Source organism: Lethenteron reissneri, chromosome 20 (genome assembly GCF_015708825.2).
Source record: "Lethenteron reissneri isolate LAM-NWPU_2019-01 chromosome 20, ASM1570882v1, whole genome shotgun sequence".
In the NCBI taxonomy this organism is placed as follows: Eukaryota; Metazoa; Chordata; class Hyperoartia; order Petromyzontiformes; family Petromyzontidae; genus Lethenteron; species Lethenteron reissneri.
In genome coordinates this window covers 15,972,486-15,998,660 of record NC_083798.1, presented here as the reverse complement: position 1 = coordinate 15,998,660, position 26,175 = coordinate 15,972,486, and the positions used below count along the sequence as shown (strand labels likewise).

Here is a 26,175-nt window from a genome sequence, read left to right as displayed (position 1 = left end):
CGCAGGCTTCGATGATAAAGGGCACAGATATCGAGCGGAAACATCACCGCCAACCGCAAGTTCACATTACCATTTCGACCACGCTTCTACATTAAATTGCGAAGATGGGTGGTAATTTTCGAATTCAAATACACTGCATATGCGCTGCATGTGTCAATGAATTGGTGGATGACAAGCGACTGAACTGATTGTGGATGACAGGATTTGTACATTAAAAAAAACTCCACTGGCTTGCAAGAAAAATTACATTCCAAAAGATTGCTCAAGATATTGACATAAGGGATACTGAAATAAGCTACAGGAGACACACAAAATGCATTTATAAATGTGCACGAAATAAAATGTTTACGCATCTAATGCGATACGTTGAGAAAGTGCCATCAAAACGCGTGCCAAAGATATTGTGTGGTGACTGCACAAAGTAATTTCTGAGACCACAAGCTGAGAAAATGAAAAATTAATACATTTTCAAGAGGAAATTAAAGTAAAATTCCAAGCCAGCGTGGCCTTTAGGTGGTCATTCCACGCAACATAAAGGAAGAATTTCAATGCGTTACGGAGGCAGCGAGGAACATTTTGTGCTAATTAAGAAGCATCCAACAAATTATTCAACAGCTACATTTTCCGAACACTTTGCATGGGAGGGGAAAAAAAACATAACTATTTATACCCAGTCTGTTTTTGTGTTCTCTTTCGTATTGAGGTATGTTATTGCATGGCTGCTGTCACCAAGATAGGCGGCCTCTCTCCTTTACTGGATTCGAAATCAGGGCCACAATTATTGTTACCGTACACATTAAACCAATTATATGTTAATTCGATACGTGTTAACCGCAAATACTTTAACATTTACTCTTACTTTTACCTTTGAAGGCTGGTCTCAATTTAAACACATCAATCCAACATTAATAGTGCAACATGTTTTTGGTTGTGACTGGAAAAGTGTGTGTCATCTCCTACAGTGAAAATCGACTGCTTTGCATACATACCCTGATCTTTAAACGTGGAATAATTTAGAGGGGACAAAGTTACAAGTCAACTCTGACCAAAACTAAACAATAATATATGCTCTGACAGGCTGAACCCGCTCACCTGCTGTTCTGAAGACGACTGTCGGTGCTACATCAGAGTATCAGTAAGTTATCGCAAAAGAGTTCAAGTCGAGGGTTGTAAAATAACACCCCTCCAGTCGACGATGACAACGATGCACACGACAAACGCTGCGCCGCCTCTGCTTCACGAGTCGTCAGCTCTGCTCGGCTCGTTTTGGCGATGTTCCTCAGCCGAATTTCTGAAGTCTTAGAGGTCTGGTGAGCGTCACAAACTATGCCACGAAAGACGCCTCTGCTGGGGTTGTTCGCCCCCCCCCCTCCCCCAGGGGCGTCCTCTTTATGAGATGGCCATCCTGGGAAATGAATCATTTTCCCGAGACCTTAATAGTCGCGGATTTTGTCAGATGCGTAATAATAATAATAATACTCGTGCAGTGCTCCCCTCTTCCCATATTGAGATATATATATTTCTTTCCATCTTTGATCCCAGTTTTATTTGTACCTCAGATGTGCCAACCACAGCCGCTGTCTCCGACGATGCAAAGTGACGCTGTTGTTTCTCAACCACCTTCTCAATTTGTCACCGATGATGGAGACATCCGTTTGGAAAGTTGTTCTCATCAAAAGCAGCTCCCACACCCACAACGCGGCCATTCGCTCTCCGGCTTCGAAGGTGACGAGAGAGTTTTACTCATCCACGACAGAGCGTCAGCTCACAGGAAGGAATGTCAGGCTGGGTTGGCGCGGAGGTGGATTGCGTTGGTGTAGCTGAGTTTGGGGGCTCGAGAAGCCATGCGGAATGGTGGCAGACGCACGCAATAGGTGTGACCGGGAATTTGACTCTGGCTGCGATGATCAGGAGCGGTAGTGTTAGATCTCCTCCAGGAACTCTTGAGGCACCAGGCCAACTTTGCGCCCATTGGACACCTTGATGAAGCCACTTGATTCTCCACCTTTCTCCACGCACACCTGTGGAGGTAATTGAGAAATCGGGCACGACCAATGTGGCCGTCCAGACATTCATTATGCGAGTCATACCCGATATACACAGCAGACAGCCGATAACATTGCAAGTTAATTGCTGTTATCACAATGGGAGGAACGGATTGCTAATTAGCAAATGATTAATTTTATGGCATGGCAAAGTTAATTCGTAATCTTTCAGGGCTATTTTCTTGATAACAGTAATTAAGATTAACGAGCATCTCAACGCCACATGGCTGTCGTTAAAAATACCTTCTTGAAAGAGAAGATACTTTTTTACAACCGGAAATTTCCATCGCCGATGCTGCACCACACATCGTCTCTCGAATACAAAGTGCAAATTCTTACTCTTAAAAGGGTCTTGCAGAACTCACAGCCATCCGGAATGTTGGGGGCCAACGTACCAATCAATATTGACCATGCTCCAGGGAATAGTTTGGAGTGCAATGGGGAACCACGAAAAACACCCCTTTGATGAATGCGTGCGTTTTGTTGGTTTGAAGTTATGAAGTATCTTGCCGGGCTGAACATGAAGCCGATGCACATTTTATTTGATTCATTATGCATTTGCAAACTCACTTTTAATTTATCCTAATTATGTGCTTGGCCGAACGAGACACAAGCATTCAGTGGAAGCATCAGAACGAAGCGACTTGCTGGTGCTCACTTGCAACGGCACTGTCATCTCGTTGGTCGTGCTTGCCTCCCGGCATTTGGATTTTTTTTTTATCGACTTGTGCACGCGTCGCGTAGCCAACGTCCACACTTGCTCACTCGCTGGTCCCGCTCACTCAAATTTACAAACGCAAGTCTCCCGCTGCCTCGTGATGGTTTCATGTTCCAGATTCCAGAGCTGGGACAATCAGCCAATGCTGTTAACCAGAGGTGTGGACTCGAGTCATGTGACTTGGACTCGAGTCAGACTCGAGTCATGAATTTGATGACTTCAGACTCGACTTGGACTTGCATAACAATGACTTTGTCCCACCTCTGCTGTTAACTGTGACTGAGCTAATGAAGCGAAAATGCTAATGTAGCCACGCCAGCCGTTTCTTTAACGCCGCTGTACACATCGCTGACCATTATCATCGTTAGCCATGGTAAATCCACTGCTGGATGAAGGGCTCCCAAATGCCCGTTTGCAACAATCCACCTCGCACCCGCACACCAAGCTGATTTTGTCGCTCAGTCGCCACTTAGTGGACAGACTCTTGGATGCGTTCCATTCCTTGGCTGCCATTCCGTAATTATGTTTGACCATCCACCGTTCGAGCATCGTGGCGTGCCCAAGCCGACTCGCGTGACACCAGCCAACACTGTCACCTGCTCACCGAGTGTGGGCCAATGATGCAAACGTGGCCGTGTTTTGTAGCAATTTTCTTTACCTCTACTGGACATCGCTACTTGTGCAGCTCTAAATCACTACACGCGGAGGCCACTGTTGGATTGGATCTGACCACAGTTGAAGTTGAATGTCACAAACAGTTTAGTCATTTCATGCCCTTTGTTAATAGCCTGCCGGTTGGAAGGCCTCTTCCGTACTGTGTCGGTTGTGAAGGTTTGTTTGACCATACTTCACCATGCTGGTCAGTGCGGGTTGGTGAAGGGGGGAGCTGAGTTCAGATATCAATTTCCAGTGATGTCAGCTGTTGCCGAACATTTACTTCAGGTGACGTTCGCAGTCGTTAATGCATTAACTTTAACCACTATGCTGCTACTCCTCCCCAACATTGTATTAGTGTCACTTTATAACACGTGTCGAGGTTTGGGTGCTATTATTAAGGCTTCTTTTGAGCCCATAATTAAGGGCAGCAAAAACTATACTAGGACGATTGTGTTTTTTTTGGAATAGCAAATTTTTATACATTTGGCAAATAGTCAAATAACCCACACAACCAATTATAAAATGGTTTTCATTTCATCCTCCTATTAAATTAATACTTCAAAAATGAGAATGTGTTGGTATATTAGAATACAGTGCTTAACAGTAACATCCAGTTAGGCTAAATCCACATTTCTCGCATCTGCAGGTTCAAACTCTTCACCCTTTACAGCCATCAAGCGTGAGAAACTACAGTTGTGCTCAGGGCAAAGTCTGCTAATTTATTTGGAGTCTTCATTCGAATGCAATCAGGCTGGAGCTTGACAACAACGCCTTAGGACAATCCCATGCTGCTGCAGCCGCTGCAAAGGCCTAACGTTTATTCCCGGCTTAAAGACGAAGGAGATCCCATCCGTCGCATTTACAGCAGCACATCGGCCGGATCAACTGTGCCCAACATCAGGTGCTGCCTCCTCGGCGCTTCGCGTGACCAACGGCAGCGTTCCATTCCAATCTCTCAGCGCGGACGGCGGCGCCCGTGGGGAGGAGAACACACGCCGACGGTGCCGACGTGACGAGAGACGCGGAGCGGCGATCCGATAACCCCCTCCTCCTCCCACCACGCTCGCCCACTGCAGCATGAAAAAAAGAGGGCAAATCCACTTCGGGGGCGCAAGCGGCGACGGCACAAAGGGTGGCAGCGCCGCATTCCTCCCGGCTCGCGCGACGAAAGCGATTTGTCACCACGGCCGCCGCGGCCGAGCTCTTGCCGGCGTGACGGAGGCCCTCGGACGTGGCGAGGGAACTCGTCCGAGCCACGTGCGAACTCGACACCGCGCGACGGCAGAGCCGCGTGCCCGGTGACAGATTGTCCCCGCCGAGTCATCTCTGCCAGCATTTTCAATTTGAATAATAATGATAATATAAGCACCATCCCCACCGTAATCAGGGTTTTCACGCCAGGCACAGATAATCGTGGGACGGAATAGGATAAACGTATTGTGGAGATGAGTGAATGGAGTTTTGCCCATTCTTTAGTTCGGTCCAAGCACGATATGGTAGGGGTTGATCTGTATCAAATGGGGAATGCTGCAATTAAAGCAGACGAGTGAAACAGCATTTAAAAGCCACAACATTGTTTACATCATTTGTATTACAATGAAGCTATGAATAAACGGTCTTACTTTTCTTAATTCAAATTAAATTTTTTGTGGTGGGCCCCATTGGAGTCTTCAAAAGTGGAAGTGATGTCATGCCCATATGAGCATTGAGGCGGTGTTCATCTCCCTTGGCCAGTGGTGGAAATGCCACATTCATATGGCAGGGCCAAGTCTATCCATAGAACTACACTGCTGACTTCCTCATTCTATTGCGCCTCCCCCCCCCTCGCTCTATTGCCGAGCCACCCTGGCCGAGCATCCCATTTGCTCCGTGCTCGCTAAACCAGGCCCGGGGCATGCGCTCTCGCCTCTGGTGGGCCTCTGGTGGGCCTCTGGTGGGCCTCTGGTGGGCCTCTGGTGGGCCTCTGGTGGGCCTCTGGTGGGCCTCTGGTGGGCCTCTGATGGGTCTCTGATGGGCCTCTGATGGGCCTCTGGTGGGCCTCTGGTGGGCCTCTGGTGGGCCTCTGGTGGGCCTCTGATGGGCCTCTGATGGGTCTCTGATGGGCCTCTGATGGGCCTCTGGTGGGCCTCTGGTGGGCCTCTGGTGGGCCTCTGGTGGGCCTCTGGTGGGCCTCTGGTGGGCCTCTGGTGTGCCTCTGGTGGGCCTCTGGTGGGCCTCTGGTGGGCCTCTGGTGGGCCTCTGGTGGGCCTCTGGTGCGCTGCTGGCCCCCTCACCTGCTCCTGCTTGAGCGTGAGCTGCCCCAGCTGCTTGTTGCCCACAAAGGTGCGCAGCGCCTGGAAGACTCGCTCCCCGGGACGGACGCGCACCACGAAGTTCGCGGGGAAGTATCCCACCCTGTCCCCGAGCTTGCCCTGGAGGGAAGGGGGCATGCCGTGCATGTACAGCGCAAAGACGAACATTTCCCGTGTGGCCTTCAACAAGCTGTTGGTGAGCACCTGTGAGGATGGACACGGCGCACGAGGGGCTGGATGGTCGGCGCCACACCCAGCCGCCTTTGTCTACCCAGTGGCGATGATTACGCATCGCACCAGGTACGCATTTAAGGCAGTCAACCTAGGGGAGGGCTCAGGTCCGATGAAAATATTTGACACTGTCACTGCTCGTGAGCGGGAATCGAACTTGCGGTCACCGGGGGCTCGTAGTGCAGCGTTGCTCACCACCGGATCACGGCTAGACAACAACAACAACATCAACAACAACAAACGCCGTTCACCATTAAGTGGTGGTGACGTCACCGCGGTGCTTGTGCCATGCTAGGTGCACTTTTAGGCCACGTGAAGTGTCGAAGACCTGCTGGCAAGTGGTCACGGTAACAGACCCAGATGCACGGAAACGTCATAAATGCAGAGACGCGTACACACATGTACGCACAAGAGTGCACCCACAATAACACACGCATTCATGCAAGTACGCGTGGACACATATCAGCACACGCGCCCATCCGTGCACCAGCCCCAGGCATGCACGCGAAGACATGTGCACTCACGCATACGCGGGCTCACATCTATTAATGCACCGGCATTTATAAATGCACCAACATTGATATTGTATATGGAACGCACGTGGCAGTTGGTCGGTGGTGCCACATTATAGTTTGTGGGTGGAGACAACTACAGGGTGGATCCATCTATAGATAAGCCACCGATTTCAAATGAAACCTCATAGATTTATATTCCGCAAGTGATTGCACAGTGTGAAAGTGATGGCTCGATAGCTAACAGAAGGAGAGTGATTTTACGAGTGAGCTCATGAGACCGGCGGGAGACAACTCGAGGTACTAAAATAAAATGCAGTTCTGTTTTTTTTTGTAAAAACATAATTTCTCCCTTGCAATTTATCAGTGGGGTATCTATAAACGGATCGCGCTTGTGCCCGGTACCTTCCACCACTCCTCATTGGAGTCGTCCAGGATGCTCAGTCTGTCCCCCGGCCTGCGAACAACAGCGAGGATTTATACGCGGTGTTTGTTTACGCAGCGTCTAAATGCGACCACGTCTTGGAACGCTGCGCATAAACAGTGGACACATTTACTTTACAGAAAGAGGCGGTCAGTCACAGGCAGAGAGAGAGAGAGAAGGCAGATCTTGAACCTGCAGTTGCACAGTGCGGGGGAGGGGCGGTGGAAATAAGAACGCCTGGGGGAATGAACGTAAAGTTGGGCTTCAAACAGCTTTGCCCTTGCCATAGGAATGTGTAATTTCCACCGCTGGTTCAGGATTGGCAGTGGAGGTGAGCGCCACCTTTTTGCTCACTTTTGGGTAGGGGTAAATGTGCTATTGTGTGCTATAGATGCATGGCAATTGATACACAGAGTACCGTACAGCTAAACAGAAACCTAATGGCACTTACAGGCCAGGGTTAACCGACGCTGGTGTCGTATGGTTGAAAGCAGAGTGTCCGATGCATGATAGGACCAAGTTGTGGGGGGGAAAACCCATGGGGGACCAGGTCGAGTATTCAAGGGGTCCATGCCAGCATGGTGCCTGCCCTTTTTGCTGTCCAGTAGTTTGACAGGGCAGCTGTCCCCGCCCCCCCCTCCATTCACCCCACCCCCCCTCCATTCACCCCACCCATCCCATATATATTCCATCACGCGTAACGCAAGACTGCGCGTGGCTGAACATCGGATGCCGAAGCTGCTGCCTCGTGAACCAGATGCAAAAATTGGCCAAAAATGGAAGGGGTGACATGTTGCGATGGGGAGAAGCAAAGAATTTTGGGGCTTGAGCTCTCGAGCCAACCAAAATACTATCGTCACCCCGAACACCAATCCAACAGACCACCAGCCGCGAAGACTGGCCCCCTTTCACTGACCATAACATACCATAACCTGCACCTGAACCCCACCTTGTTTCAATGGGGCCCATTTTTGGCCCATTTTTGTTTTGTTTTGGCATCATGACGGTGGCGGCGTCGACACGAGCACCGAGCACGGGATGGGGGCTCCTGGGCGGGGGGACGACGGCCACTCACTCCAGAGCGAGGTCGTCTTTCTCGCGCGTGCCGAACCGGTGCAGCGCCACGAACGTGTACAGCTGGCTGAAGTCGCGGCGGGCGGCCGCGGCCGACGCCGGCACCGACGCTCGGCGCTGCCAGCGGTCCCGCTCGCCGGCTTGGGGGCACGCAGCGAGGGCGAGGTCGGCGTTATGGTGGCGTTCCGTTGCCAGCGTGCCTCCCTGCTGGCAGGAGAGATGGGACCGACGGCCGTCAGGGCGCTGGATTTGCAGCGCGGTACGGTAACCACCGGGCTGCCGTTCCCCACGCGTGTGAACGCATATACCATACTCGCGTACACAGACGCAGGCACATTAATTTTAGAGCATAATCATGAGCGTGCAAGCTACGTCTGATACCTACTGAGAAGACTACCCTCTTGTCATCGAGACTCAGCTTTCTTAGTCGTCCCTCTGCTGTGTGGCACACTGCAACACATTGACAACAAAGACAGTAACACTGTGCATTAAATATTCACTTCCACCATAGGTTAAGATAGTGTTAAAAAGTGTGTGAGTCATGCCACAGTCACATCATTGGAGCACCACTTAATGTGACTTTTAAATAAACTCAACACACATCAACAACACTGCCTTCATAAAAAACATACAATCGGCGACGTTTCAGACAATGGCCATTCTGCATTGCACATGCGACTTTAAATACTTTTCCCCACATTGCTCCACAAGAGATGGGAATGGGTACTTCATCTCATGACACGCTACCGATGGCACGGTCGCGATGAGATTGTGAGATTATTCTTTTTGTTTGTAAGATTCAGGCGGGGGAAAAAGCACCATAATCGAGTGGATCGGAGGAGAGTCACTCACCGCCCCGGGCCCAACTCCTCCGACCCTCGGGGCCCTCTCCGTTGGTGTCCTCGTCCTCTTCCTCAGTTTCGCACAAATCCTTCAGGCCCATGGGTAGCGGTCGGCACGAGCAAAATGCACAGAGCGGACACAACGTGTTAACCCAACCGCGTCGCGAGCATGCCCCCCCCCCCCCCCTATGTCTGTGTTCCAGCCTCTTGGGGGCGAAGGTTGATATTATATCACGTACGTTTTTGTAAGATTCCCAGAACCTGCAGGGTTTGCTAAGAGACAGCAACAGGAAGATCACGCTCCTGTCTCCGTGTGGAGGTTTGCTCATCACGTGTGTGCGTGTGTGTGGGGAGGGGGGGGGGGTTCTATCACGAGTTCTACAATCTCCTCCTGCACAATAAAGGCTCGTGAAAAGAGAAATGTACAAAAAAAACCCGTGGAGAAGAGTTTTGAGACTCAGCGAGGTTCTCCTGGGTAAGGGACATTACTAATTAGTAATTAGTAATGTCCCTTACCCAGGAGAACTACCAATGCAATGTATTCAACCACAGAATAATAGTAACTGTAGCTTCAATAAATCATATTTAGTAAAAACTATTGAAAGCTTTTAAATGTTTGATCTTAGACATGATACCAGACCACGACTGCCTAACTCTTGCGAATTATACCACAGGGATCTTCAATGTCCGCTTTAAGCCAACGGCAAATTCATGCAATATGGATCAGTGGCGAAACTCGTGCCCCGAAATGTGCGTGTGTTAATCGATTATTTAGTGTTTAAGCAAATGCTCATGTTACATTTAGACTCGTGGAACAAATGAGACGGAACGAGGCAGAACGAGCCAGGAAGGAGAAAACACGAGAATCGATACAAAGGAGACGGTAAGAACGAGAGAAGGCATCGATTACAGAATTGGATTGTGTCCCTGGATCGTGACAATTAATTTCATCTTGTTGGGGGGGGGGGTGGTTATTGTGACTCAGTACGTGCTCTCTGTACACCACGAAAACTCCGAAAGGGCACGCAGAGATGAAAATAAACCAGTCCGACGGCAATGTCAACCTCGCTTAGTTCAGAGAGTGGAGGTCTGCTGGCGCATTGTTTTATTATGTTAAACACAAGCTCCTCGTTGCAAGCACAGTCAGCGACATGATCACTGTGCATATTTATCGCCAACTAACGCCTTGCCATTCTATGCTGGCAGAAAGTAAAAAAGGCGTAAAAATGTTTTTATTTTATTTTATTAAAATGAATGTGATGAAAGTCTGCTATTCATTTAACAAGGCAGTGAGGACGTGATGAAAATAGCAAAGTGAAGAGCGAACACGAAGGGAAAAGGCCATACTACTTCGTAAGAGGGTTTGGGGGCAACCTGCTAGAGCTAGAGGACCCTAGTCAAATAACATCCGACCCCAAAACTATCCCACCAGCTGATAAAAACAAGGCTTTACTCAAACTCTGGTATAAACGAGTCGAGCAGGCCAAAAACACCAGCCATACTCCTACCCTAACAAGCCTTACCCATAACCCCAAAACAGTCAACCACATGCCACCCCTAACAAACTAGCGCATAACTAGATAACTACCGCCCAGGTATCATCCCTTCTCTGCAATACCGAGCCTAACTCTAACCCGAGCTCCACCGTGACAGAGCCTCACATTTCCCCTCCACAGCTCGGACTGTGCACCCCGTCAAGGTGCCCCTCCCCCCAGGTTGCCCCCCTCCCATCGCACCCCCGTGCCCCCCCCCCCCAGTGCCCCCCTCCCATCGCACCCCGTGCCCCCCCCCCCCCAGGGTGCCCCCCCTCCCATCGCACCCCGTGCCCCCCCCCCGGTCCGCACCGCGCTGTCTTCGCGCGGGCTGCAGGGCGCCTCCCCCGCCGCCGCCTGCGCGCGTCTCTGCTGGGCCAGGGAGGTTCCATAGCGCAGCGCCTCGTACACCGGGTCCAGCTTGTTCCCAGACGCTGTGTCCAGAGCACACGGGAGTACATCACAGCACGCCACGTCACACCAGAGCACACCGGAGTACATCACAGCACGCCACGTCACACCAGAGCACACCGCGTCACACCAGAGCACACCGGAGTACATCACAGCACGCCACGTCACACCAGAGCACACGGGAGTACATCACAGCACACCGCGTCACACCAGAGCACACCGCGTCACACCAGAGCACACCGGAGTACATCACAGCACGCCACGTCACACCAGAGCACACCGGAGTACATCACAGTACGCCACGTCACACCAGAGCACACGGGAGTACATCACAGCACGCCACGTCACACCAGAGCACACCGGAGTACATCACAGCACGCCACGTCACACCAGAGCACACCAGAGTACATCACAGCACACCGCGTCACACCAGAGCACACCGGAGCACATCACAGCACACCATGTCACACCAGAGCACACCGGAGTACATCACAGCACACCGCGTCACACCAGATCACACCGGAGTACATCACAGCACACCGCGTCACACCAGAGCACACCGAAGTACATCACAGCACACCGCGTCACACCAGAGCACACCGAAGTACATCACAGCACGCTGCGTCACACCAGAGCACACCGGAGTACATCACAGCACGCTGCGTCACACCAGAGCACACCGGAGTACACCACAGCACACCGTGTCACACCAGAGCACGCCGGAGTACACCACAGCACACCGTGTCACACCAGAGCACACCGCGTCACACCAGAGCACACCGCGTCACACCAGAGCACACCGGAGTACATCACAGCACACCGCGTCACACCAGAGCACACCGGAGTACATCACAGCACGCCGCGTCACACCAGAGCACACCGGAGTACATCACAGCACACCGCGTCACACCAGAGCACACCGGAGTACACCACAGCACACCGTGTCACACCAGAGCACGCCGGAGTACATCACAGCACGCCGCGTCACACCAGAGCACGCCGGAGTGCATCACAGCATGCTGGGGCACACCAGAGCACACCGGAGTACATCACAGCACGCCGCGTCACACCAGAGCACACCGGAGTACATCACAGCACGCCGCGTCACACCAGAGCACACCGGAGTAACATCACAGCACGCCGCGGAACACCAGAGCACACCGCGTCACACCAGAGCACACCGGAGTACATCACAGCACACAGCATCACACCAGAGCTCGCCAGAGTACACAGCACACCAGAGTACACCATCAACACCCCACGGAGCATGCGAAAATAAACAACGCAGCATACAACAGTATTCCAGAGTACACCACGATACGCGAGAGTACACAGCAACATGCCAGAGTACACCAAGACATACCAGAGTACACCAGAGAAAGAACACACCACAACACCAAGTGCACACCACAACAAGCCAGAGTTGCACCACGACACACCCCACACTTCCGATTCGCACGATTGGCTATGTACGGTGCGAAAGAAGTTCAACGTACGTACATACAGAGCACTCCACAACACACCAGAGTCCATCACGGCACACCATAGTACACCACGGCACATCAGAGCACACAATAATACACCAGAGAAGCACACCAGAGCACACCAGAGGATCACACCACGACACACCAGAGCACTCCAGAGTACACAGAGCATTGGAGGCGGGGGGCGGGTGGGGGGGCATCGAGAGAGTACATGGGGGCAGTGAGACGCAGGAGATGCAGTCGGGTTGCGGTGTTGATTTAATGGGCTGGGGGTCGGAGTAGGTGGCAGGTAAGCCAGAGTGAGAGCGCGAGAGAGCGCGAGAGAGCGCGAGAGAGTGAGAGCGCGAGTGAGTGAGAGCGCGAGTGAGAGGAATTGGATGTGGGTGGTTAGAATGAGGGAATGTGTTTTATGAGAGGACTAGGATGACTGCGTCATGGTTTATGCGAAGCAGCCGTGTTCCTGTCCCGCATTCGTGTGCAATTAATAATTCAAGCGCCGTAAATTGAATTAGTGAATTTCATACATCAGTGCCTTACCGCTTTTAATAGGCAACCCATGTGTCATCATGCATGAGCTTAAATAAGTGGACTGTTTAAACTTGGAGCCGGGCATTCGCGTGTATTACAATTAAAAGCTAAGGTGATATGCATGAAAACAGCTGCATTTGGTGGGTATATTTATGTACACACTCGCTTAATACAACAAACAATTCCTGGGTCATTTCATCAACATTCTGATGGAATGGGCTGCATTTCCAACATGGAAATTGGAGGTGTTTTTAAATGTTACTGCGCATTTTTGTCTGTATTTATCGTTATAATCGTCATTAAAGAACCGTGCAGTACATTTCCATTTCCAGGCAAGAGGAATGACAATAAGTGCACAAACTGACTGACAAACAAAGCAACATACGTGCCCCAACTTGGCTTTTAGAATTCTGAAATCATCACAACAAGAGGGCCCAACAACTCAATTCCCAAAACTTCCCGTCGGAAATCGTAGACTCACCGAGGGGCATGACTTCTTTGATGCAGGCAAACTGCCCGTTCAGAAGCAATGGAGAGCTGGACTGCCTCCTGAACCCTTTCGGCTGGGGCACAAACACAAACGCGTACAACGATATAGCGTCTTGCGTCAAGAGCCCACACTACTCACGCGATCGCCTCCAAGGAGGTCTTGATAAATACAGGCGCTGCTGGCCACCTGCCACCGCCGCCGTCGTTACATTTGAGCGGCTGACAATTCGGCTGTCCGAGCTTATAATGTTTGCCAGCTGCTGGTCAGGTTACACTGCTGACACGTGGACAGCTCGATAGCACCACGCCGTGTCTCCATAGCGTTTGGAACGAGCACTTACAGAATGCGTTCACCGCCGTGGTGGAAATGCCGTCTGTCCGCCACTCAGCAGCGTAGATGGGTTCGTCGCAAATAGCCGATAAGCGGGTCCCGTGTGGTGGGGTAAAGTGTTGGTCACTACCACCTCTTCCGAGAAATTTTGCGAAAGTGGCAGAGTAGGCCAAATGCCCTCTAAAAGGCTCGTTAGAGCTCCCTGAAGAGGGGGTAATTTCAGGGCTGTACCCTTTACATTGTACAATTTTTTGTAATATAATAATGTATGTTAGAGTTGTTTAATATTGAGAATTAGCATTAAACGGTGGTGCGTTGGTGCAGTGGTTACCGCACTGTGCTGTGATCTCGGTCAGTGGCGAATTACATTTGAACCACAGCCCAAGAGGCCCCCCTTCGACAACCCGCACTGACCAACTTGGTGAAGTATGGTTAAACAAACCCTCATGATTGACAGGGCATCAGGAAGCCTTCATTCAGCAGTGATTTGACAAAAGGGATGAGTACGTAGCTATATACGTGAAATACCAATGTCAGAATTTTGATTAATGCAAAAACCATACGGTGCAAGTGCAGTTTGACAAAAGGCTGTGAATCAGCATTCAATCCTGGGGAAAAAACTGAATTTCAACCCAGCATAGTTGTCCGCAACAAGCGGACAGAATAAGTTGTTTCCGTTGTGAAAAATAAAATGCAATACACACACATGCGCTTGCACGTTGTGGATTATACATCATATGTAATACTTGAAGGAATGTAGTCTCACTCGCGAGGAGATGGCAGTACAGCAATGGATACTTGAATCTATCTGTGCAAATCTTTTAGTGTTATCCTTTCGTATGCATGGGCTATCTCTAGGTGCTCTGATTTTCTGCCACATGCCAAATACTCGATAATGGAATTGGCCAAACATCCCAATGCCGGACCCTGCTGCAAAAGATCCTTGAGGCTCAGTGAGAAATATATCACTTGAAGCCAGGCAGCATCAGTGATCTTGCCTCTGATGACCTTTTGACCTGACCACCCACCATGGTAGAAATACGTGTAAGACAGGAATCATCTGTATATTAACAATCTGACAACACCACTTATGTATTGGAGTTATGGGACTGTAGTTGTCATACCTTCCATTCTTTCAAACTGGCCAAGCAACAGACATGTGCAGTACGACACATGTTGACCAACATTTGGAAACCTCTTCTAAGAAAAAGTAACTTGAATGCTACATCCCAAGGACCCCGTACACACACTCCATTATCTTCCAAGGTCCACAGCTCCAGGTAGGCACACTAAATATCTCACGTTCATCTTCAATCTGATCTCAATATAATACACTTCGTGTTGTTTTAGCCCCAGTGACCAATAGCTCCAGTCGAAACTTCAATCTCCGCTCTTTCTCTGCTGCTTCCTCCATGTCTAAAATCCTCTTCCGGATGTCGTCAGGACTATGAACTCTCCCTCCCCCACTTCAAGTCGGGGCTTGAGACCTTTCCCTTCTCCGCGCATGACCGCCTGTCTCTTCTGTTTGAGGCATTTTCATTCTCACCGCATTACCATACTCTCGTCACCTCTGCCGCTCTGCCATGCAGCCTCTTAACCCTCACTCGCTCCCCTCCAAAAATAAACGTTGCCCTTTCACAAGTTGTCTCGGTGCACATGCCCTCTCGCAGTTGCCGTCAAATTCAGTGACTTTGCAGATACAAATTGCGTTGGACTGCAGCGTTTCACCTGGGATGCACCCAATTCCTTCAGATCTCAAAGCTAAACGTTAGATGAGCCTGGATAGCACTTGGATGGGTGATCTCCGCAGGCGGCTGTGCGAATATGCTGTTGCGGCTATGCTGTGGGCAGCAGAGGGCAGTGCACGAAAATCAGTTGTTGTACTGTACTTCTATGCTTCTGCATATATGCTCCTGGCCTTTACCAACCTGGCAGCAATCAGTGTGATGAAGCACCTCATGTGGGGAGGCCCTCATTCAGCAGTGGATTGACAAAAGCGCTGTACACGAATCGTTATCATCATCCGTGATTAATCCACGGCTGGATGATGGCCTCCTCACACTAGCGCCATCCATCATGGGATGAAGGCCCATGATGGATGAAGTCTGACGACGGAATGGCAGCAAAAGGAAGGAAAACGCAAGCAAATTGGTGACCGCCCTGGAGATGGAGCGGCGAGATTGGTTCGCGTCAGAGGTCGCAAACGGGTTTTGATTCCTTACCCTAACCCGTACCCGGCCGCACCAGGGTCGCAAACGGGTACCCGTACCCTACCCGATACCCGGCCGGGTACGGGTAGCTGGGTATCGGGTAGGGTACGGGTATCGGGTACCCGATTGCGACCTCTGGTCCGCGTGCAGGAGTGAGGTGGGCGGTGGCACGTCGCACGCTCCACCAGCCATGACGGACGAGCAAGCCGCCCGTGCAAGGAACGGGCGCCTCTGACCAATTCTTCAGGAGTGTGCCCAATTCTCAAAAGCTCAGCATGATTTTGGCTGAATAAGTGCTTGGATGCGCAACCACCGTGCAGTGCAGGCGTCTTAGGTGGTGGGGAAAGACTGGCCAGGAGAGGGCGGTGCACATGAATTCTGTTGCTTCTGTTTCCTCGTCTGTTCCCTGCCTGCAACCCACATTGACCAGTGGTGTGAAGAATGGTCCAACACCCACCACGGGTAGCAGCGGGTGGCGCCGATCCAGCAGTGGACTAACAAAAGGGCTGTAGGTGGAGGACAATGTAAAAGATTCAATGTGTTCTCATACCCTCCACGTGATGTTTTTGGTAAACGTTTCATTACCCAAATCATCGTGAACAGTCACACTAGATTCCCATCTTACCAAAGTGTGAGTGTGAGGGGATCTGTTGCAGCAGTGTAGGCGTGGCGTGGGCACGAGCAAGTGCTCTCTTACCATCTTCCCAACGCAGCGTTGCTGGTTGACGCATGCCTGGCACCGCTGGTGCACGCTCATCTTGCAAGTCTTGCAGCGGATGCCCAGTTTGCTGACCGGCTGCACGTCCGTGCCTGTGGGGCAGCAACAGCGAGAAGAGAGAAAGGGAGACACGCCTAGTCTTTCTTAAAAATGACGTTTGTCTTTTTCCCAATTTGTATCTCGATTGCGCTCCCAAAGGCGTCATGTCAAGAAGTGAAATATGCATACGGGACCTCTCGCGTAACAGCGCAGGTAGGGAACGGTGCTGGGGAATGGCACCGGAAGTGGGTATTGCAGAGCTAGCTCTAAGATCTCTTCAAGTGACCTCTGATCCACAAAGTAGAGCATAGCACTTACCACGTGCCCACCCATTTTCCATACGAGTGTAATGTTTGTCAGTAAAATATGATATTTAGTGAAGTGCAGAATAAGGTACTTTCAAATAGCTTTCTTTGCTTTCGATTTAAAGCTTTCGTGACTGCAGGGATTCATCTTCTTGGTTCTTTCGGTAAAGTCACGTATAATGGAAATAATAAAATAATAAAAATTTAACATAATAAAATAAATCTCAGGTCTGTCGAGAAGACAGACTCTGTTTTCTCGACAGACATGTTCTCCACCTGAGGACGGCTGCTTGCGTTGTGGCCGAAACGTCGTGAGAATTATTTTATTATGTTTTATTTTTATTATTTTATTATTTCCATTCTACGTGACTTTACCAAAAGAACCAAGAAGAAGAGCTTTCTTTGCCTTTTCCCCAGCAGTCACAAAAGCAGTGACGCCACCCCTCACTAGAGAACCGTCCGGGGTGAACTACTTCGGCCCTGGTCTAGACCGCCGTCAGTGAATAACGAAGCTCACCGACGATCATGCGGTTGCAGACGTCGCAGAAGGTCGGCTTCTTGAAGCTGTGGTCCTGGAACGAGTGCCTGCGCTCGGGGCACCCCGGCTGGATCCGCGGCGAGGTCGGAGGGCAGCGGCGTCGCGGCTCGTCGTCATCCCCGTAATCGCCTGCCCCTTGCGAGCTGCCCTCCCTGCCGGGCTCGCTGCGGGCCCGGCCCGGCCGCCGGGTCCGCACGACCGAGTCGGGCAGCAGCGGCGGCGGAATCCCAAGGGCGGGGCTCAGCACCGCCGAGCGCTGGAGCACGTTGTGGTCGCTCTGGCTGCGTCTCTGCAGCGCCTTCGACTTGAAGGACAGCGTCTTCCTCAGCCTGGCCAGCTGCACGGTCCCGAACGTGAAACGGCACACGTACGCAGGCACGTACACACAGAGAGCCTCCGAATGGCCTTAACAGACTTTTGGGGCAAGTGCTGTAGAGCGAGCACCAATGAAGGCTGGCACGGTAAACGAGGGGGGTGGGTGGCCAGCACCACACCCGGCCACCTTTGTCTCCCCAGTGGTGATGATTTTACACACTGCACCAGGTACTCATTTGAGGCCGAGTCGACATAGGGTATCGCTTCACAACCGCTCCCCACACCTATATATACACACACACACATAGACAGCCCTGTAGCCACTGGTGGAGCATGTGGGGGTGGGTGGGGTGGCACGTGCCCCCCCAATGATTCAATCGAAATCCCTAATTTCGATCGGATCATTGGGGTTTATTAGTAATAAATCGGCATTTTGCAACCCGCACTGCCACTGTGTAGCATATTATTACGTGCCAGTGACTCTACGAGATGATAGGACAATAGTCTGAGTCCATAATTGGCAATAAATGACGGCAAAGCGGTTATAAGTGACTCAGAATTGTGCGCAGTTGCGTATACAGTACACGACTTCCCTGAAGGCATCAACACCTTCAGCGAGCGCGATGCCGATCACACAACGCGGTTCGAATTCGACCCTCGATCGCTGGCTGCGCCATCGCCGCACACGCGTCGAATAAAAAGCAAGGGACAAGTCCTTACTTACCAACAACTCCTCTATCATGTTTCATTGCTGGAGGGGTTGCCCCCCCCTACCTGAAAATCCATTGCCCGTAGCCTGAGTTTGTTTAAAGGCATACAAACACCGATTTACATATCACTTGCCACCGACGTTAGCCAAAGCCAGGAATTCAACTTGGCTCAATGGATTTATAGTGCAGCTGTGTTGACCACTGCACCACCGCACGCCCCATAGTGAAGTTCACAAAATATAATTTCCATAAATATCCCCCCTACTGACGTTGCATAATCATAGCCACCCAGTTTCCTGTTGCTCTGGTATAGAAGAAGAGTAGTCGACGGCATACATGACCTGCTGAGATAACACCAGGCTGTAGTTGTCATCGACAGGTGGAATGCTATTGCTTGAGGTCTCCGGACACAATGAATCCCTTATAACAAGGCCAGGTGACGGCACAGGCGTGCACCTGTGCACGCGTCGCTTTTAGTGAATCACGTACACTGCTCGTTCGATACGAATGTAAATATGGATCCCCAGAGATACTGGTGGGTGGATTTTTGCTTCACTCAACAATGGAGTGTAGACACAAGAATACAAATATAAAATTAGATTTCAGTCAAAGGATGTTTAAATATGAAAACCTGTGCATACGGGAACAGTAGTCGATGTACAAAAAATCCCCCAATACAAAGTACAAACGAATAGGCGCAAGGAGGCCAGAAGATGGCAGTGCAGCAATTGATGATTGGATCCGTGTGTGCAGAGCTTCGAGTATTATCTCCTCATTTGTGTTGGCTTTCTCCGGGCACTCCAGATTTTCTTCCACAAGTGAAACACTCGTGAAATAGAACTGGCCAAGCAGCCCAATGCAGTACTCTTCTGACAGAAAATCATTGGACTCGTCGAGGCTATCCTGAGGTAAATAAAGGGCATTGTTAAGATATGCTTTCAATCTCATTAAAAACCGGTAAGGCTGCGGTCGATAAAAGTGCCCATTAACTGCAAGAGGGAATGAAGGTTAAATAAAACACATAGGCCCCCCCCCCCCCTTGCTCAACCGTCCCTCTATAAATTGCTACCAGGGTGAGATGCCCTGGCGCTTAACCGCGTTGTCAAATCATTTCAAGATAACGCCAATGAAATACCTCGCGTCGCCCCTTAACGTGGGCGTAAAGGTGTGAAGTCAGCGCGCAACACGAATCAGCGATGTGACTGACTGTGGATGGCAAGCGTCGCGTGTGTCTGCAATCAGCCAAATTGGTTGGGGGGGAGGCGGAGGATGCAAGGGTTTGGCGGATTTAGAGAGATTTGTGAAACTCCACAAGCTTCTGCACCAAGAGCTGGTGCCGTCGATGGCAGAGAAACGGGACGCGGGTGCGTGACGTCACCGACTGTTTGGACCTGTGAGTGTTTTGCCACCCCCCCCCCCCCCCCTTGTAGGGGTGGAATTTGTTGCAGGTTCGCCAGTTTCCTCCCGCACCTGCAGCACTGAGACTCAACTAACAGCAATTTAAAGCGGCCAAACATCGCAATGCAGGACCCTCCTGGAATGAAGTCTTCAGACTCGAGTGACACTCTCCTGGATAAGTGACATTGCCTCTGATTAGCGCGGTTGGCTACGTACTGTGCGAAAGAAATTCAACGTGCATATACACATTCATGGGCGGAGTTTGGGGGGGGGGCACGGGGGGGGGCAACGTCCCCCCAAACTGGACATCTTTATTAATTCATTGTTAGTATTTTTCGATTTAAAGCTTTCGTGACTGCAGGGATTCATCTTCTTGGTTCTTTCGGTAAAGTCACGTAGAATGGAAATAATAAAAATAAAACATAATAAAATAATTCTTACGACGTTCAGCCACAACGCAAGCAGCCGTCCTCAGGTGGAGAACAGGTCTGTCGAGAAGATAGAGTCTGTCTTCTCGACAGACCTGAGAATTATTTTATTATGTTTTATTTTTTATAATTTTATTATTTCCATTCTACGTGACTTTACCGAAAGAACCAAGAAGATCATTGTTAGTAGTTTACAATTAAGATGAAAAATAAATTAATTAATTCCATGCATGCAAAATATAGAAGTCAAACTCCGCCTATGTTTGCAACGCTGTGAAAACTCAGTCATACTTTAGATATCCACGTGCTTCAATATTTTGCCTCTTCCTTTGTCGCATCTACTACCCTCGTATTGCATTCCAGCACGTTCTTCCATCTCACTCGTGGTCTCCCTTCCCTAATTCCCTACCACGTGAAACCTTGACAGCTACATCTGAAGATCAACTGGCATGCGTTGCTCTGAACGGACCCTTCTGGTGATAATGGCGGACTTTGACACCGGTAGCAAATTATGCTGCTTTTCTTTTACGGGCCACACCGATGATGAGACTCAGAGAAGTGAAAGACAGTTCACCGTCTACTCGTTCAAACAAACACTTGGAGGCACACTGCTGCAGCAGGCTCATTGGTCGATAGACTTTGCTGGATGTGGTCTTCTTTTTCGTTCACGTGTTACCATCATTTGTTAAGATGGCGGTGTCCGCAACTTTGATTACATGTAATATTCCTACTTTATTCGGGTATGACTGCATTTGTGGCTCATCACCAGTTGTTGCTGAAGTCGGTCTCCTTCCACCGTGTCTCCGTAGACCAATGGTAACATTCACCATCTTATAGTAATAGGTTTTTACCCTTTCAACTAGTACAAAAACTGACACCTTTATACAAGGCATCATGTTTGCAATAACCACAACACAAGCAGTTAAAATGCAAACAAAAAGAAACAACTCTGATGATGATAATGATTTGCATTGTCCTTGAAGTTTATTGGTCCACACCCGAGACAGCTTTTCTTAGAGCCTAGTCTCCATTGGTGTTGGACCAGATGACGCCAAAAGGCGCACAATCAAAGTTGTTTCTTTTTGTTTGCATTTTGACTGCTTGTGTTGTGGTTATTGCAAACATGATGCCCTGTATAAAGGTGTCAGTTTTTGTACCAGTTTAAAAGGGTAAAAACCTACTACTATATGTTGTCACTGGTAAAGGAGGTCTCATAGTGTAAATGCTTACCCCGAGCTCTCAATACTCTGATAGTGAGCTGTCTTTGAGTTGTACGCCTTTCGGCGTCATCTGGTCCAACACCGATGGAGACTGGGCTCTAAGAAAAGCTGTCTCGGGGGTGGACCAATCAACTTCAAGGACAGTACATATCATTATCATCATCAGAATTGTTTCTTTTTGTTTGCATTTTGACTGCTTGTGTTGTGGTTATTGCAAACATGATGCCTTGTATAAAGGTGTCAGTTTTTGTACCAGTTGAAAGGGTAAAAACCTATTACTATATTTTGCCACTGGTAAAGGAGGTCTCATAGTGTAAATTCACCATCTTGTTACATACCAATTCGTAAATAATGCGATTGTTTGCCGTGGCGGTCTACGAAGACCGGGTCGCAAGGAGGGCGACCTAAGCAACAACTACCGATGAAGTCACGCACGCAGTCACACGCAAATAAAGCAACAAAAGCTGCTGTTCCTGGTCACAGCGAAGCACGTGGAACTACATGGTGGGACCCCGTCGTGGAACCTCATCACGGGTCTGTCCCGGTAGGCGAGTTCCTCCAAAATATTCCCTGCACTCGGCACGCCACATCAAGTATAACCCTCTGGCTTTGTCTGTGATTACTCATCACGTGTCAAATATTTCAGTCAACCGGTGAGAAATTAAGCCCTTTGGGACACGTGCGTGGGTGTTCAATCTGACGCAGGGCTCAATGCTCTGCTCAACGCGCTGTATTGTAATCGCACGCTTTCAACTATTCATTTTATATGAGTGCATAATGGTTGAAGCTACGGTTATAGAGATAACAAGAGACATTTTATTTTCGTTTTGTTTGGCTGCATCATTCTCCTCCCACTCTTCCCTTCATTTCGCTTCCCCGTGAATCTGCTGCTCCCGATTGCCGTTCCTACTGCGGCAGGGGTCATGGACCCAAATGTTCTTAACTGATCTCCGTTTGTAGGAGTTTTGTTTTCGCTACGCGCGCAAGAATTGTGTTACGTTTGTTTTTGTGTTTTTTTTACCTAAAAAAATATATATATTAACACGTATCAAACATATGAAGGCATGTTAATACGTGCTATTCAAATACGGTGTGGGCACTTCCAGAGGATAGGCAATCACAAAGTCAAATGTGCAATAATAATGTATAGAGGATGTTATTTTGCGGGTAACGTCACTTAGGGGTTCACATTTAATAATTGGTTATGGACGTTACGCTGATATGGACATTTCAACGGACCCAACAATCAATTATGAATCTTGATTTTGGTCCTGAAAGCCTACCCGTTATGTATGTATGTTGAACGTCTTTCGCACCGTACATAGCCAGCCGAACTAATCGGAATTGCGGGGAAACTAAACAGAGTTCTAAATAAATAATCAGTTATTCAAAAATGTAAGTCATGCCAAGATGACATTGTTAATGTCTTAGTCTGGTAAACAGGACCATGATGGGGATGGGACGAGGGAGCCCTCATCCAGCAGTGGATCGACAGTGGCCGATGGATCATGATGAGATAAATTATTTATATTGGGTTTCCAGTTTGCATGTTTTCAACCTGAGTTGTACCACCATCGTGTATGTTCCTGGCTGGTGAGAGTGAATACTGAGACACAAGGCCGTAATTATAATATATATTGGGGGGGGGGGGGGGGAACATGAACGGGGACAAACCCCCCCCCCCCCATATTTAAATATGCTCAAAATGTCCCCCCAATATATCGCTATAAAAAAATTGCTATGCTATGTTAATAAAAACAACAATTTGTTAAACCTTGGCCACAATATCTGGACTTGTCTTCATATATATCAATGCATAGATTTCTGTTTATATGATTGTGGTTATGGTTGTACTTTATTAATCCCTAAACTCTGCCATTACATACAATAAAACAAGAAATGGTAAAAAAAAAGTAAAAACAGAGCAATGTAATACAATACACTATTAGACATTATTGTAAAAAAATAAATGAAAAGTCCATCCCATGTGTATATGAATGTTTTAATATTTTAGGCAGGAAATGAGTTTTCAAATTTAGATCTTTTTCTGGGTTGGTATCCCCAGACACCCTGTAAGATTTGGTCCCCCCAATGTTGACTCCATAGCTACGGCCTCGCTGTGACAACCTTCCCATTTAACACGCGCAATACCCTGCGCGTCTGCAGTGGCGTATCTAGGGAGTGCACAGGTGGCACAACTGCACTGGAGGGGCCTAAATACTGGGTTACCAAGGAGGAGATGAAATTAGACAGGGGGCCGCATGCAATCCCTGTGGCCCATGCCACCAGCCACGCTGCGGCCACCCACCCACACTGCGTATTTGGTTGTATAAAACACCTTAACGTGAACTTCACAGTCATCGTCAATATCATTGGCATTCAGCATTATTTGGCACCTCCGATTAGCACGGTTGGCCACGTACCGTGCGAAAGGTCAGCATACATAACGCACATCGGCCACTGGTCTCCCCATGTCGTCGCCATCCCTAGCGATCCAGTGCTGCTAGAAATCCATCTCACTCCTGGACATGAACGGATCTCATCACTACATTTATGCATTCGTTTTGTCATTCCAATCACAATAATCACTTTGGCCAGATCGCGTAAGAAAAATGTGTGTCACATGTCCTCCTCCACACAACCACAGCCGATGAATAAAGTTGTCACGCGATGAACAAACGTGCCCATTACTGCTTCAGCACACCGGGTGTGTTGGAAGAGAAATCCACACCATGTAACAGTCGTATTTATCACAGAGCTCTACGATAAGGAATAATAATTACAGTACCACATTTTACAGAGCATAATCCGGGGATACATTTCTCATGGAATTACGTCCGGAGCTCAGCCCACGGGAACAGCTGCGTTGGAAATTAATCCTTTCGCATAATATAGTTTCATAGTATAATAGATGTGAATATTTATACCAAAATATATTTTTAACGCGCGTCACGTAAATCTTAAAATTACAAAAACACATTTTTTTTATGTGTATATGCGAAAACTGCCAACAACCGCCCTCACCGCTCTTCCCAGCTCGCGGCCACGGCGTGACCCTTACCGGGGACTCCGCGTGGCTGGGCTCGCTCATGGCGAGGGGCACAGGGCCCCCCGGGCTCAGGGGCTCGTTCTCTTTCTCGCGCAGAGCGCTCATGTCGGTGGTGCAGGCGAGGAGACACCGTCGGTTGATGATGCTGCCGATGCCCCCCCCACCACCCGCTGTTGCTGTTCTTCCGTCTACCTCCTCTTTCTCCTCCTCCACCTCGTCTCTGTTCCTCCGTTGCCCTCCTCGCCTCTCTTCAACGCGCGCGGTAGCTGCTTAAAATGCCGTTGGCATGCGTGTTATGTAAATGAATTGTCCATACACACACCACAAAGGTTCCCGTACAGTCTTTAACAAACTGTTGGAGCAAAGTGTTGTTAGCGAGCACCTATTATAGTCCGGTAAGGCGCACGAGGAGATGCTGTGGTGTGACCACCACCACCACCACCACGTCCAGCCGCCTTTGTCTCCCCGCTTGTGCTTATGCTTACATACCGCAACAGGCGCTCGTGTATTAAGGCTGAGTCGATCTAGTCGAAGTCGCAGCAACAGGTCCCGATATCAGCCGCCAGTAGTCGTAGCCAGGCATCGAACTCGGGTCGCCGCTCAGTGCACGCTTCAGCCGACCAGCGCGCTCCGCCAGACGCGCTCGCACATTGGCAACGAGGTGATCCGGAATAACTTGTTGGGTGGAAATCCCAGGAGGCTGTCAGTTTGAGAAGCGGCGGAGCGCGGCGTGGAACGACCGGCGGGTGGAGGATTAGGGTGAGGATGAGCAAGAATGAGGAGGGTGAGGAGGGATGCCGAGCCAGGAACAGAGCGTGAATACAGATCGTGCTCCTTGAGCAGAGTGTTGGCAGCTGGGACGAGACGCTTATTTTTTTACAGTCCTCACTTCGGAATCCGCTTGTGCTTTATATGTGCGTGTCTCCCTATCCCACTGTCGCACCTCCTCCCCTCCACCCTACCCCGTTCTCCTCTTTATCACCCCCCTCCTCTTCGCCATCCCTACTCGCCATGCACAAAAGAATCCGCCTTCTCCACGTCCCCCCCCGTCTCCGCTGCTCCACGCAAGCGCAACCCGCGTGTGCGCGCAACACATCGTGGTATTTAATGTGTTTGGGAGAGTGGTGGCGCAGCGCTTAGCGCACTGCGCCACCGCTCCCGAGTGACCTTACGTTCGATTCACGGTCACGTTGTAACATTAGTGGCAACGCTGTATAAGACGAGTGGCGAATTTGTTTAATTATTTGCAAGTGGTGTGCCCTGGGTCTCCCCTTGGTCGACTCGGACTTAAATGGGTACCTAATGGGGTGTGGACATCGGTACAGCACGAGGCGAACAAAGGCGACCAGGAGTGGTGCTGGCCCACTCTACCTTGTCGTATGCCATGCCTATTGGGGGAGGGGGGGGGGGTGTTTTTATATATACAACTTATGTGCATATGCAAACGTGATTATATAACATAGTTATAAATAATCTCATCGTCATCCCGATCCATGTACAGATAGCCCCACACGTGTCCACTGCACGTTTCGTCATTTGTTTCCACTCTCCTCCTGTCTTGTGCCAATATGCTCAAGTCGTGACACGTTTTGTTCTGGCACCAATCTCATAAGTGTCGTCGTCGTCGTCAAGTCATTCTCTCTTAGGTCTTCCTCTCTTTCCAGTTCCTTTCATTT

At 49.7% G+C, this 26,175-nt stretch overlaps 1 protein-coding gene across 3 annotated transcripts; it reads right to left on the bottom strand.

Moving 5' to 3' along the window:
• Positions 1 to 215: 215 nt before the first annotated feature.
• Positions 216 to 25,405, bottom strand: LOC133344866 (SH3 and cysteine-rich domain-containing protein-like). Of its 3 annotated transcripts, none has more exons than XM_061555133.1 (11): positions 24,512 to 25,405; positions 17,359 to 17,716; positions 16,477 to 16,589; positions 13,231 to 13,312; positions 10,639 to 10,760; positions 8,805 to 8,883; positions 8,338 to 8,402; positions 7,954 to 8,159; positions 6,860 to 6,911; positions 5,694 to 5,831; positions 216 to 4,490 (listed from the first exon to the last, which is right to left on the bottom strand). In XM_061555133.1, the coding sequence occupies exons 1-11, from the start codon at positions 24,602 to 24,604 to the stop codon at positions 4,302 to 4,304; spliced, it is 1,497 nt and encodes a 498-aa protein (XP_061411117.1). In that variant the 5' UTR covers positions 24,605 to 25,405; the 3' UTR covers positions 216 to 4,301. The 3 variants fall into 3 exon arrangements, with proteins under 3 accessions (XP_061411117.1, XP_061411119.1, XP_061411118.1); XM_061555135.1 differs by having other exon boundaries at positions 216 to 2,021; XM_061555134.1 differs by having other exon boundaries at positions 7,954 to 8,156.
• Positions 25,406 to 26,175: the final 770 nt, after the last annotated feature.

What these genes read in the sequence shown, in the direction of transcription:
- LOC133344866 (XM_061555133.1), bottom strand. Translation starts at nt 24,604, where the DNA reads ATGAGCGCTCTGCGCGAGAAAGAGAACGAGCCCCTGAGCCCGGGGGGC. An exon ending in GCCCGCGCGAAGACAGCGCG is followed by an intron (nt 8,884 to 10,638) that starts GTGCGGACCGGG and finishes ATGGGCCTGAAG; the next exon opens with GATTTGTGCGAAACTGAGGA. An exon ending in AAAGACGACCTCGCTCTGGA is followed by an intron (nt 6,912 to 7,953) that starts GTGAGTGGCCGT and finishes TGTTGTTCGCAG; the next exon opens with GCCGGGGGACAGACTGAGCA.